Here is a 14478-nt window from a genome sequence, read left to right as displayed (position 1 = left end):
CCATCTCAACACACACCTGGTAGGGTGGACCTTGTTTAGTCCTTATCACAGAGCTTGACTACTCCAGTTACAGAAATGTGGGTGGTAACGACGACCCTTGAGCAGTTATTGCCAATAGGGGTTTTGTTGTCATTGTTGTTTAGTTCATTAAATTTATAACCTGTCTCTTCCATTTAAATAGCTCAAGGCGTCTTGCATCAAACAACCCACTCCAACGGTGCAAGCCTAAATTAAGATTACCAGCAGAAGCTATAAAGTGCCAAAGCCTGTCTAAAGAAAAACCTACAAATCTCTAGAAGCCCATCTCAAGAGAAGTAGCTTAGGCTTTAAAAAAAGCCTGCAGCAGGCCGTTTTTCAATGTGGGTTTCTCTAGAGGAGGCAATGTGATAGCGCGGCCAGGGCCACAATTCGGAAGTCTTCCCACAAAGTAGTGCCTGTGGCGTTTGCCCATTCCTTGTGATTATGTTCGTACAGGGGGGTGGAAATGGTTAATGTAGATTGACCAATGAGAAAGCTCAGAGGTGGAGCCTACCTGGTTTTGAGGCTCAGCCCAGGGGTTTACCAGGGGGAGATAGAGGAGTGAGAGTCAGACAAGAGGCAGTAAAAATTGAACATAGTGGTTGTGACAGTAGAGTGAGAGACAGGGATAGAACTGAGAGAGAAGAGTGTGACAGTGTGAGATAGCGCCACATCTAGTTAAGGACGCACATTTGAGAAACCGTTCTGAACATATTTAAAACTTGTTTGTTCTTCAGTAAACTTTAATCTTTGTTGTTGACTTTACAACCTGACTGAGACTCAGTATTTCACCTGGTTGGTGGGAACGGAAGGATAAAGCCGTGGTGCACAGGTCAATAGCCTGTGAAACGACCAGGGGCTCTGTACGAACGCCACAGTGCCAATCAGATGTTTTGGACTACACATCCCATCAGCCCCAGGCAGCATGGTCAATAGTCAGAGACAATGGGAGTTGTAACCCAAAACATCTAGAGAGCACCAAGCTGGTCTACAAATTTCAGTTCATAAACGAACAAAAGCTCCAAAAGTTGCATCTCCTTTTTACTGTAGTTTGTATTTTTTATTGTGCATACGTGTGTGCATATATGAAAAGAAAAAGAATTGTGTGTGTGTGTGTGCACAAACACACATAGAGACAGACAGACAGACAGACAGACAATCATGGTGTGGTGCCTTCTTCCATGAAAGCAGAGGTGACGACTGACCCCTACATCAGCCCTTCCTGAACCCAGAGGTATCTATCTATTTATTTATTATCTAATTATTTATCATAAAATATATCCAATTTACCTATTTTATTTATTTCATAAAATTTATAAACCATTTGATTCTACCTCAAAGCAGTTTATCAAAAAGGTAAAACAATAAAATCAAGGAAAGATGTTTGCTGTTAAACTAACAAGTTTGCTTAATGGCTTCAGACAGATATACACACAACAACAATTGACTTAATATTTCCGTTTCGCTCTGTTTAACATTCATCACCATTTGTACACAAAGCAGAAAGAATAAATGATAAATATAGAGGGAGATTATATATGTGTTTGTGTTTGTGTGTGTGTGTCTCACATCACAAGGGACAAAGGTGTAAAACTGCCAGAAGACTCAGGAATCCAAACCTTTGATTCTCAATCTAAACATAATATGAGATTTTGTGAAAGCACAAGGCTATGGGCTGATTGTAAAGTAGGGATGAAGAAGAACCCAGTGCTCTCCTGCTGTAAATCGAACACAACTCCCATCATTCATGCATTCATACTGAACTCCCATAATCCTGGTTTTGCTGGTGGGTCTGATGGGAGCTGGAGCCTAACAATATCCTGAGGACCACAGGTTCCCCATCCCTGACCAGATAGGAAAAGTCTTCCTCCTTTCTTCTTCCATCGTAGAAAGGAATTCTTTCATCAGAAGAAGATGCTTCTGTTAGAGGAAGGGAACCTATCCTACGTGTATAGGCCCCATACTACTAATGCATAGCACTCACTCTGCAAAGCCTTTCCTTACCACGTGATATCAGGTTCACCATGTTAAATACTTGCGTTTGTCCCTGGGATTCTCTAGCTGAAGGAAGGAAATATGGCCATATATTATATTTCGAGCGGTTAGATCTACCGTTGTATATTCCTTACACATTAGTAGCAGCATTTAGCCATGATTTCTCAACTCCCGTTCCCTAAGCAGACTTTTGTTCTTGAATTCCCATGGAAGGCAACATGCTGCAGTCGGTGACAGTTAGCGACAACCCCGGACTGCAGCTTCCTTGCCCTTGCTCAGCTGTGCATCCTGCAGGCGTTAATGGGTTTTATTTCCACTCACTCTGATCTTGGGCCACACAAAGAGTCTTGCTACTGGCAGCGGTGAATAGAGGATCAACCTCTCTGTGGATGAAAATTGTACCTTTTTTTTTTTTGCACTAGATAAAGATTGCAGAGGTAGACATGAAAGTAATGAGCTACAGTGGGGCACAATGTTTCACTCCTAAGCAAGGCAGCGCTAAAATGCTCACTAATAACTCTAGTCATCACTCCCTCTGGACCTTATACAGTGGTGCCCCGCAAGACGAATGCTTCGCAAGACGGAAAACTCGCTAGACGAGTTTTCCGTTTTGGAGGTGCTTTGCAAAACGAATTTCCTATGGGCTTGCTTCGCAAGACGAAAATGTCTTGCGAGTTCCTGCGGGGGTTTTTTCCTTTCCCCCCCTTTTTCTAAGCCGCTAAGCCGCTTATCCGATAAGCCACTAAAAGCCGCTAAAACGCTAATAGCGCTAAGCCGTCAATGGGCTTGCTTCGCAAGACGAAAAAACTGCTAGACGAGGAGACTCGCGGAACGGATTCTTTTCGTCTTGCGAGGCACCACTGTACTCCTGTGCCTTGATACAAGTTATAGACTCATTTGGCCACTGAAAATTAGAAACATGGGAATCTGCCTTATTCCAGGTCAGACTAGTTGCCCATGTAACCTAGTACTGCACATTCTGACTGGCAGCAGCTTTCCAGGGCTTCAGGCACAGGTCTTCCCCTTCCCTCACTACAGGATTTCTCCAACTGGGGATGCTGGGGTAGGGATTGAACCTGGAAGTATCTGGGAAACACACTATGACCCTTCCCCATACTAATGATCCAGGAAACCAAAATGTTTGTTTACAAAGCTACTGTACTACCAACCTTACTGTATGCTTGTGAAACATGGACCACTTATAAACGCCATCTCCAACTCCTCAAAAGATTCCATCAACGGTGTCTCCAAAAAATTTTACACATCACTTGGGAAGAAAGGCGAACTAATACCAGCGTACTGAAAGAAGCAAAGATCACCAGTGTGGAAGCGATGATTCTACAACATCAACTTTGTTGGACTGGTCATGTTGTGTGGATGCCTGGTGATCGTCTTCCAAAGCAGCTACTCTATTCCGAACTTAAAAATGGAAAGCGTAATGCTAGTGGTCAACAAAAGAGGTTTCAAGACTGTCTCAAGGAAATCTAAAAAAATGTAGTATAAACACCAACAATTGGGAAACACTTGCCTGCGAGCACTCCAGTTGGAAAACAGCCTTTACCAAAAGTGTCACGGGTTTTGAAGACGATTGAACACAAGGCAAAAGGGAGAAACGTGCTAAGAGGAAGGCACGCTTGGCAAACCCTTACCATGATCAACTCCCACCCGGAAACCAATGTCCCCACTGTGGAAGGATGTGTGGATCCAGAATTGGCCTCCAGAGTCACTTACGGACTCATTGTTAAAACCGTGTTTATGGAAGACAATCTTACTCGCCTGTGAGTGATCGCCAAAGAAGAAGAAGAAGACGACCCCAGATGAACCCAGAACAGACAAATGCTCAGCAGGAAAATGGCTTTGCTATATTTTCACAGGCAGGTTTGGAGGTTTTCTGCATGAGAAAACAATTGCAAGGATTACATGCAGAGAAGCATGAGCTTCCCCCTTGCACCCACACACATATTAAGAAGCTTTTGTGTATCTCTTGAGTGAGTAGCGGCAGACAATGGACCGGATTTCCCTCAATATCCTTATCAACTATGTATCTTCACTTCCTTTGTATTGAATGATGACACCCTATTGAGCAACTCACTCTTTGGGAGAAGTTAAAGCACAGTAATAAACATACTTCTCTCTCCCAGACAGAGATCCGCTTGGCATCATAACTTTGTCTTGGTTTCAAGTTGTTGGGGGGGACAGTTTATTTATTATCTGGCCAGACACACTCTGCAGAAGTTTGAGAATCCCACAATTATAAAAAATTCAAAGCAGAGGATGCTGCATGCCACACAGGTATTAAAGACACACACAAAAATATCATAGAAGCAGTGCTCCTGCAGCCAGAGTATAGGAAGATCTGAGTTGTAAATTATTTGTTTTCTTTTGCAAATACCTACACTGGTTACTGAGGGACGCGGTTGGCGATGTGGTCTAAACTACAGGGCTTGCCGATCAGAAGGTTGGCGGTTCGAATCCCCACGGCGGGGTGAGCTCCCGGTGGCTCAGTCCCTGCTCCTGCCAATCTAGCAGTTCGAAAGCATGTCAAAATGCAAGTAGATAAATAGGTACCACTCTGGCGGGAAGGTAAATGGCATTTCCGTATGCTGATCTGGTTTCACCAGAAACAGCTTAGTCATGCTGGCCACATGACCCAGAAGCTATCTGCAGACAAACGCCACCTCCCTCAGCCAGTAAAGTGAGATGAACGCCACCACCCCAGAGTCGTCCACGACTGGACCTAACAGTCAGGGGTCCCTTTACCCTTTACTGGCTATTGCATTTCCATGGGATGACAAATATCCCAGCAACACAGAAGCACCATCCCAAACGTTAACTCAGAATTACGGTAGGTCGCACTGAATACAAAGAGACTTGCTTCCATGTAAATATGCTGAGAATTGCAGCCTAAGTACATTCTCATATGTGATACACTAACAGCACAATCTTATGAATTGGGCTATTGGGTTGTTTTTTATTTTTATTACGTATTTTGTGGTTTTATATCTTGATTTTATTCTGTGAACATCCCTGAGGACCCCCCCCCAAGGTATCGGGTGGTATATAAATTCAATAAATAATAATAATAATAATAATAATAATAATAATGTCTACTCAGAAGTAAACCCTCCTGACTTCAGTGGTATTCTCAGATAAATGTGCATAGGACTGCAATCTATGAAACACATTTAAGACACTTTCATTAATTTAGCGTCACAAATGAATGCTGTACATACAGGAGGAAATTTAGAAGAAAAACTGAATATAAATTCCAACGAATAGCCTATTTAAAACATTGCTGATTTAAACCTCAGGTGTGAAACAGATCCTAAGTTGTTCAATGCAAGCACAAAAAACCTGAAATCTCTTCAGAACTACAGAGCAACATTTTCAAAAGCATTAAACACTAATTGGTGTCCATCTGTTCCAAGCTGGTGGACAGCTCCTGCATTCTAGTTCTTTACTTTGGAAGATGAACTGCACTACTTTTATCAGAAATTATATTAGGAATATGCTCATATGTATTGGGGAATGTTCAAGAAGGAACTGAAGCATGTTGTTTGGACTGGAATGTAATTAGTCAAAGGCTCTCTGGCATGAAAACTCTGTCCACAAATCTCTAGTGTGTGTTGTTATTCAGCAGCAAACTACCTGTGGCATTAGTCGCTATATATAAAATCACCATGTATAGTTTAGCAGTAACAGGCAGGCAAGCCACAAATGATCAGGTGACCCTATGCAACTTTGCACAGAAGTTAAGTCCCACTGTGCACAGGATTGCAGATGGTTGAATTTATTTCACAAATCGCGATTCCACCCTTCAATAACAGGTAGCAAGAGCAGCTAACAATAATGAATTTAAAAAAACATTCTAATAAAAATCATAAAGCAGCAGCAACAACAAAAGCATTGTAAAAACAGAAGGTATAATTGAGGCCTAAACCATGGGTAGGCAAACTATGGCCCGGGGGCCGGATCCGGCCCAATCACCTTCTAAATCTGGCCCGCAGATGGTCAGGGAATCAGCATGAGCAGAATGTGTCCTTTTATTGAAAATGCATCTCTGTGTTATTTGTGGGGCATAGGAATTCATTCATTTTTTCCCCTTCAAAAAATAGTCCGCCCCCCCCCCCAAGGTCTGAGCTGCAGTGGACCAGCCCACTGCTGAAGAAGTTTGCTGACCCCTGGCCTAAACAATCAAGTTGTGGGAGTTCAAAAGGAAATCAGAAAGAGGTTGTTGAAAAGGTGAAGGCACCAGGTGAGTTTCACTGGGGAGAGTTTTCCAAAGACACGATGCCACAAATAAGAAAGCCCTCTTCCCAGGATGTCCCCGATACACGTCAGACAGTGGGGGGCACCAGTGGCGACAGGTAATCCTTCTACAAGCCAATTCCTTCCCCAGTAGTCCACTGCCATGCCATGCAACACTTGGGACTGAGGTTGTGGTACCCCTTCCTCTTGGTTGCCACTCAGTGGCAGTGGCTGGTATTGCAATATACCCCAACCCACCAGCCATCACTAGTGCATCACACAGCTGGCTAAGCAGAGATATGAAATCAGAACCTGCAAGGTTTTCAGAAGGTAATACTTGGATGCCTGTACAGAGATACATTATTTTTCCGTTGCAAAATTCCTGGGAGTGCAACTTACTTGTTCCTTCTCCTATTGCTCTAGCCTTGATCTGGCATCAGCAATTTGACAACGGTAAGAAGAAAATTGGGGAGTGGGGATGAAAACCTTTGCCAGGGCAAGCGTCTATGAAGGCACAGTTATTTTACGTAGCCTGATAAAATCAAAATGTGAAGTCAAATGGACTAGCAAAGATCAAGAGCAGCTTCTAGTCTAGTTAATTTCACTCTGAATGAAAACTAGGCAATATTTTTCTTGTAAATCCACACATTAAAAATGGCAAATGTCATTTCAAATGTAAGTTTCGTGTTATGGAGGGGACTGTGTTATTCACCTTGGACATTATCCATGGCAGACACATCAAAATGTAGTAGACATTTTGCAAAATGTGTATTGCAGCAGATATTTATTCCTGCTTTTTTTGTAGGGTATCTGACTGACTGGGAAAAGGGCAACAATGGGTTGGGCTGCAGCAGGAGATACCACAACACCTCCAAGTTTCTAAGAAGCAAGTATATGCAGACACTCAAGTAGAGGTTGAAAAGCTGGCATTTGTTCTATTAGTTCAATGCAGCTGAATTCAGGGGAGACAGACGTGGTTTTCTATTGTGGTAAGATGTGCCCTTCAAAACAATGGACATCTGCCAGCCCCTACTGAATTACCGGTATACTGAAAATATCATACTTGCTTCAGGTGCAGAATGCTCAATGAATTATTTGTTCGACATTTTTAAGGACCTCATTGGCACTTCCTGGACTAATCAAAGTCCAGCTATCCTTTAGTTTTCACACGACCAAATTTTGCAATAGAGTTATGAAGTTAAAAACGTGCAAAAAAATAGCAGATAAAATGTACATTTGTTAATAAATTTTAATAATAATTTTTATTATTTATACCCCACCCATATGGCTGGGTTGCCAGTAGTTAATATGCACACTCAAATGCCTATTTTACAATAAAATGGATACAAAAGTCTATATTCTAGGATAAGATGCATCAGACAAAATGCACATTTTAGGGTAACACGTACATTGGGGGTAAATAATACACATTCCTGGGTCATTTAAAAGTTAATCTACAGACTGACGCATAAACAAGAGAAAACAAGAGTTAAGAATAAAAAAATGCAAGACCGGGTATAAGCCAATCCATACACCCTTAGCTCCAGGGCATGAATATAAAAGCTCACGTGTTAATAGACAAAGCTGTAGTTACATTAAATGTGTGTTCTAGGGCATTCTCCATGTGGTCTCTTTCTTGTTCATTATTTCTAACTGTGCAAATGTTTATATAATCAATCTCTGCACATGCATACAAACACTCACTGACACACCTCACTCCACTCTGTAATCGCCTCTACTCAAAATAGTACCTATTTTAATGAGATTCCCCACCCCCACCCCATTACAATAACATTTTCTGCACTTTCCCCAGGAATCATCATCGGTGTGAGTGGCTTTTCAAGCTTCATCCACTTATTGACCATTTGGCTGAAAAAAATTCAAACAGCTGTTCACGCTCAGTATGCTTCCGCAATTCTTTTCAGCGACCAAGTAATTTTAAAAAATAGTGTATTTATTAGTCCCTTTGCAGAATGCCCCAACATTGAATGAGACTTGACAAAACCATTGTGAAGTCTAACCAAAGGCTATCTCTGCTAGACTGCAGCATGAGCTCAATTTAAAATAATTCAGAAACGGATTCTGCAAGAACCCTCTTTTGTTAACATTGTTTCTCTGCGTTTGGGAGAAGCTGACGAACCAACTTCATTAGACTGAGCAAAAAAGCAATTTTGAAAAGGTAATGGAAAGACAGTGCATGGAAATAAAGAATATAGAAACAAAAGATGTCCTTCTCACAGGAATTAACTTGAAACACAGAGGTAATTATTTCCTACTGGAGATCTAACTTTCCCATGTCTTAATAGGCTTCCAAAAGAAGACACATGACAGTGTCCACTGCAAATTGTCTTGGTGATCTATTCTAGAGTAACCAGAGCTTACGGGTCAAGGAAGGCACGCTCTATTCAAAACAGGAAATACCCTGCCTCAAGTATTATGGATTAGCATTAGCTCACTATTTGACACAAGCTTCAGCTCAGTTCCATGCCGGACTCCATACTCATAGTGAACATATTTCAGTACAACCTGAACACCAGCCCTAGCCTAGTTTTGGTTGTGTTTCATCTCAACACAGTACAGTAACTGCACAGTAACAGGAAGTAACAGGAAGAACAAGCATGGATAGATCAGAGAACAATATTGGTATGAAGTCTTGGAAGCCTCTAACCCAGGCACCCCCAACCTGCAGCCCTCCAGATGTTTTGGCCTACAACTCCCATGATCCCTAGCTAACAGGACCAGTGGTCAGGGATGATGGGAATTGTAGTCCAAAACATCTGGAGGGCCGAAGGTTGGGGATGCCTGCTCTAATCAATGGACAACTATTTAGACACCCCCTGTAAGACTCTGGGAGGGTCAAACTAGCGACTCTGGTAGTGGAGCCCTGGTGCCTTGCTACCAGAGGACCTTCCAGTAGCACACAAGGGGGAATGCCAGATTGAATCCGCTGGTGTGCCATGCAGCCCCTGCAGGCCCCCCCCCCCAGCTCACCCTCCCAGCTGACGCTGCTGCCAGGAGGCTATTGCTATGACTGCCTCATTGGGTGAGCCCTTTTCTGTTTTAACTGTCTCTACTTTCTTTCTGACAACTCTGTTTAATCCCTAGCAAGCTGGCTACTGTCTACTGCACTGTCCAAGAAACCACCTCCCTTAATTACTCTTTGCTGCTTCCTCCATGGCCATTCTGCTGCCTCTGAAACAGCTCTCCACCTTCTCTCCACTCAAAACCTGGGTTTGTACGTTTCTGCTTCAGCACCTTTCTCTTCCTACCCATTAAACAGCTCACTTGATGTTTCCCATAAGAGAGAGTTCCTCCTCTCCCCTGCCCATCATCTCTCTGTTGGGGTACAAGGCCTGGTCCCCTTCTAGTCCCTCCCTCTCCTTTTCTCTTCCCGCTACCAGACTTTATTCTGTATGATCTGCAAGGCAAGAGTGATGTTAATGCTTATGCTAACCTGTAAAGTACGTACAATTCGGAATATTTTTTAATATCTGGGGAAGTTTTTGAAAACTACAGAGTTTTGATGAAATGCCTTGTAATGAAAAGTGTTGTTTTCTTCTGTTTAATAGTTTGAAGACCCCTTTAATCATTGGTGAGCCACTTTTTGAGGTCTTCTTGAAAAGAAGTACAGTGGAACCTTGGTTATCAAACTTAATCCGTTCCAGAAGTCCATTTGACTCCCGAAACCATTCGAAAACCAAGGCATGGCTTCCGGTTGGCTGCAGGAGCTTCCTGCACTCAAGCGGAAGCTGCGTTGGACATTCAGCTTCCAAAAAATGTTCAAAAACTGGAACACGTACTTCTGGGGTTTTAGTGTTCAGGAGCCAATTTGTTCATCAACTAAGCCATTTGAGAACCAAGGTTCCACTGTATATAAATTCTTTAGGTATAAATAGATTCATATCTGTTGTTAGGCCAGCTCTAAGACTGGAGCATGTTCTTCAGCTTCCAAGCCTTGAGTTGAGAAACACAAAATGGTTGAGTTGGAAAGGGACCACAAGGGTCATCTATTATAACCCCCTGCAATGCAGGATTTTTTTGGCCCAACGTGGGTCTCAAATTCACGATACTGAGATCAAGAGTCTCATACTCTACCAACTGAGATATCATTCTACAAATCAATAGGGTTCACAGATGTTTTGAATATGCCTCCTTAAATATCAACAAATCATTGCAGGTTTTACTACTATAGACTGTCTGGAAACCTTGCCAGAAACTGCAGAAATACTGTCCTGCCTACCACCTGCCACCTTTGAAACTACCACCACAACCACCCTGCTTGGAAAACCAACATTCACTCGCTGCAAAGAGGGAAAATATGGAATACTTTCCTGTAGAAAGCCAGCTCTCCAGGGAGACATAGTTCTGTCTCTCTCCAATATACTGGTTTTCTGCACTCAAGCTTTGCTTTGCTTTTTACATGAGGATAAGAATTCAAAAACATGATTTTGCAGAATGTTACCTTGCTCCTTACACCTGGATTTAAAGCCTGGCTTAAGCAGAAGTTAGCCTCGTCTTATGCAAAGGCAGTATTGCAGCACATTCCTACAAATGCTGTTTTCACAGGGGTTTACTCTAGGAAAGTATCTGTAATATTGCAGCCTTACTGACTCACTTCACAAGATAGCTTTGAGCACGACTGAAGTGAGCATCGCACAGATTTCACACTAAGAGTGCTATAGAACAACTAAGTATGCAGCGTTTCAATACAGTGAAGAGAGACTGTGTGTGTATGCCCATACATGTACATGGTGTATCAATTTGGAAAATGGTCTGTTTAATATTTTGAAATAAATAAAACAGAAGTGATTTAGTTGCTGACAATCAGTGGTATTCTTAAAGAAGACCTGGAACAGTTTAGCACTGGTGAAAACACTGTAAACCCATAACTGATTAGTAGTTCCCTTCTCCCCACCCCCAGTCCCAGAAACAGAGTTCTTTAGGCAATAAATAAGGTAAGTTCAGCTTTGATACTGGGCACCAAGAGGAATGCTGTCATCATGTTATTTGAAAGGCAACACCAGAGGGAAAGCTGTGCTGTTAACTGTGTCAAGAATTTGCTCACAAACACAACAGAAAACCCATCTCAGCGGAAGGCTCAATTACGTATGTTTTAATTAGCTATGAATCTCGCCAAGCATCATCAGTGTCGTCTTTTAACCTGCAGGCACACATTATTTGACTTCCTGCTACCGGCTGCTAGTAAAACATTAGGCAGAGTGCACAGTACATCTAGAAGTAACTACTGATCACTGATTTCTGCTGATGGCATGCTTTTGAAATGCTGAAGGCGTTGTTTGGCACAGCCGCCATACATTTCAGTAGTAGCTCTCGCTGTATATTTAATTAATGCGTGCAAGCTAATATTTGAGGAATATGCACAAGCTGGAATGGTTCTGTAGGCCTGAACAGTCAAAAAATTACTAGCACTTACTAGAACACAGGACACCTTAGGAAGCTTAAAAGGAAGAATGCAAAATTGGCATTCCAGGTTTTCTGAGCGTGGGGAGGAAAGAGATCCTAATAATAGTAATAATAATAGCAGCAGCAATGTTAGAAAGTAACCAATACAAATAGAGGCACGAGAATTAAATGTAGTGTTGTCAACCAACAGCCTCTAGTGTGTGTGTGAGAGAGAATTCAGTAGAATGAGTATCCTTTTCTGTTGACAATAAAAATTAATGTCCTATATAGTTGGCGCATAATGTTTAATTATATAGCACAGCAAGGTGGAGGCACTCAGTTGACACAGATCAGAAAAGATCTAATTCCAGGTGCAACTGAAATTTATTAAGCAATAGAGGATCTCTTGCTTCATAAACACTACTTTATTGAAGTAACTGGATTCTCTTTCCTTTGACCCATGTATAAGTTTTTGTGGCTGCTATCTGTTTCTCCATTGGTTGGCTGAGTGGCTCTTTCCTTATACATCTTTTAATACAAGCATCAGAACTCTCCCATGAATGTGAAAACTACACCATGAAAACATACCAGTTCCAAGATAGCGCAGCCATTCATATTTAAGAAGGAAACAACCTACTACTAACGCCGCAGTCGTCCACAGTGGATAGGCAGATAGAACTCCAATGGAACGTTAGTCAACTTTTGCAGCATGCAAATGTTTTCACTCGATCAATAGTCCACATTCACCATTGTAGGCAAGCTTAGGCCATTGTGAGCATCTCTGCTGCAAGCACACCAGTCCTTCCATTTATGAAACCCATGCTGGGAAACATTATTGGCAAGGCAGGCATGCCTACAGACAGGAGGACTGATCAATGTGTTTCGCTAGCATTATCTTTAGCAGGGACATGCTCCTCTCTCTTTGGAAGCCTGCTTCAGAGAATTCGCAAAGCAGAAGATCTATCAGCACCACCAAGGAAGGCAAGGCTGACCCATTTCTTTCAGTTTGCCAAAGGATTCTTGCTCTTGGTACAGGATGAAGCAGCCCATCTACAATGACACAGCAAGGATGTAGTAGCAAAAAAACCCAAAACCGTGCAGGCTTTCCTCCTCTCCCTTTGATATCTATTCAGCACATTCTAGGCCCGTGTTCCCTATATGCCAGAGGAGACACTTTAGCAAGGGATATGCTGTTAAAGCAAACTTTTGAGCCAGCAGTTTTTCCTTCGTTGTCGTTGCAGTTCGTAAAGCGCCCCGCCCCTCACCGCGCCCTCGACACTGGACCCAGAAAAACGCTGCTGAAAAAGAACCACCATCCTTTACAGAGAAGGGTCCCACCCTTAACAAGTGGCTCTTTCAGACTTCTTAATCTTGCCTTGCCCTTAAACCACATTGTCTGCGCCGAATAACTCCTTGTTTTCGATTTGGAAGGAAAGAAAGGAAAAGAATCAAACCGGGTGGGGAATGACAAGAGCACTTCTAAAACATAAGTTTTTTAAAAATGCATAACAACGCATACATTTAGGCTTAAAATCCAAGGCACCATTTCTGCACGGAGAGACGTAGGGCTCTTTTTTTTTTTTTTTTTACCCTTCCTCCCCCATCCACGATCATTTGCTTCCTATATCCATATTGCTCTCCCCCACCCGCTCGACCCTCCCAGTTTCTTAAAGGCGGCTTTCCCCATCCCTACCCCTCCTGCGCGCGCTCGGCGATTTCCGCCTCGGCAAAGGGGGAAGGACGCGGAGTTGGTGGGGGAACCTACCTTTTTGTCTTCCTTCTCGCCGCTATGCCTCTTCTCCGGCTGCTGCTGCTGCTGCTGCTGCTGCTGCGCGCTGTCACCGGCGCTTTCCCCTGCCTGCCCATCCTGCTGCTGCTGCTGCCGCTGCTGACAGCCTCCAGACCCCTGCGCGGCGTGGGGGATGGGCTCCGGGCACGGAGAAACTCCCCGAACATCCATCTCCATCTTCCAAGCCGCCGGATTTGCAAACAAAAGCAGCCAAGGAGAAAGAGACTTTCCGCCACCCCGGCGTCTCTCTCCCTCTCCAAATCTCTCTCTCTCTCTCTCTCTCTCAGGATTTGATTCCCCTTCCCGGGTTATTGCGCGTGCATTTATTTGGCTTGAAGAATAGGAAGCCGAGGAGCACACTCACATGGTTCCTCTCCTGCACCGATCCGGCGCCTGCGACCTCATGCACAAACACACACTTGAGATCCTCCAGACTTTTGCAGCCAACGTGTGCGCCTCGCTGTCTTGCCGGCGGCGGGTACGGTGGCCTCCAGCCGCCCCTTAGCAGCGAAAACGCCCGCGAAGCGCGCGCGGTCCCCTGCCAGACCCAACTCCCACCGTCCTCCTCTTCCCTCGGCGAGGATTAGAGACTTGGTGGTGGTGCTACTACCGCCAGCCGGGGCTTCCAGGCCCGGGCAAGCCTTTTGCATGGGTTTCTCTGAATTTACCCCTTCCTCCTCCTCCTCCGACGCTTCTCCTTTCTGTTTCTCTCTCTTTTTGGAGGGGCGGTTAGGGGAGGCTCTGAATGGAGAAGTTCGAGGCGGCGTGAGGGAAGGAGAGAAGCCGCCGAGGGGCTTGGGAAAAGGGGAACTCGGGGGTATCCTGAGGAGAATGTCGAGGAAAAGTTAAAACGCCTCTCTCGCGCGCAAACGCCCCGCGCGCGCCCCGCCCTGTAGCCACAAGGACCCCAGGCAGGCGCGCGTAAAGGGAGCCGCTGGTTTCAGCCCCGAGTGGTGGGGAAGAGGCTGGTTTATGAAGGAGACAGCGGCCCCCCCCCCCCGCTCGCTCGCTCCCTCCCCCCCCAC

The 14478-nt window shown here is 44.0% G+C and overlaps 1 protein-coding gene and 1 long non-coding RNA gene across 2 annotated transcripts in view; one reads left to right on the top strand and one right to left on the bottom strand.

Moving 5' to 3' along the window:
• RBMS3 (RNA binding motif single stranded interacting protein 3) overlaps nt 1–14440 on the bottom strand; it is a 494072-nt gene extending 479632 nt beyond the window's left edge. The window contains exon 1 of the mRNA XM_081833889.1: nt 13430–14440. Coding sequence (XP_081690015.1) covers nt 13430–13630 — 201 coding nt within the window. The 5' untranslated portion in view covers nt 13631–14440. The remainder of the gene's footprint in view (nt 1–13429) is intronic.
• The window catches only part of LOC309325843, a 527996-nt gene that overhangs the window by 455431 nt on the left and 58087 nt on the right, over nt 1–14478 (top strand). The window lies entirely within an intron of this gene.

Source organism: Podarcis erhardii (genome assembly GCF_964252035.2).
Source record: "Podarcis erhardii genome assembly, chromosome: 12".
Lineage (NCBI taxonomy): Eukaryota > Metazoa > Chordata > Lepidosauria > Squamata > Lacertidae > Podarcis > Podarcis erhardii.
Note: the sequence above shows the minus strand (reverse complement) of the source record. Positions and strands in the feature narration are given on the sequence as shown.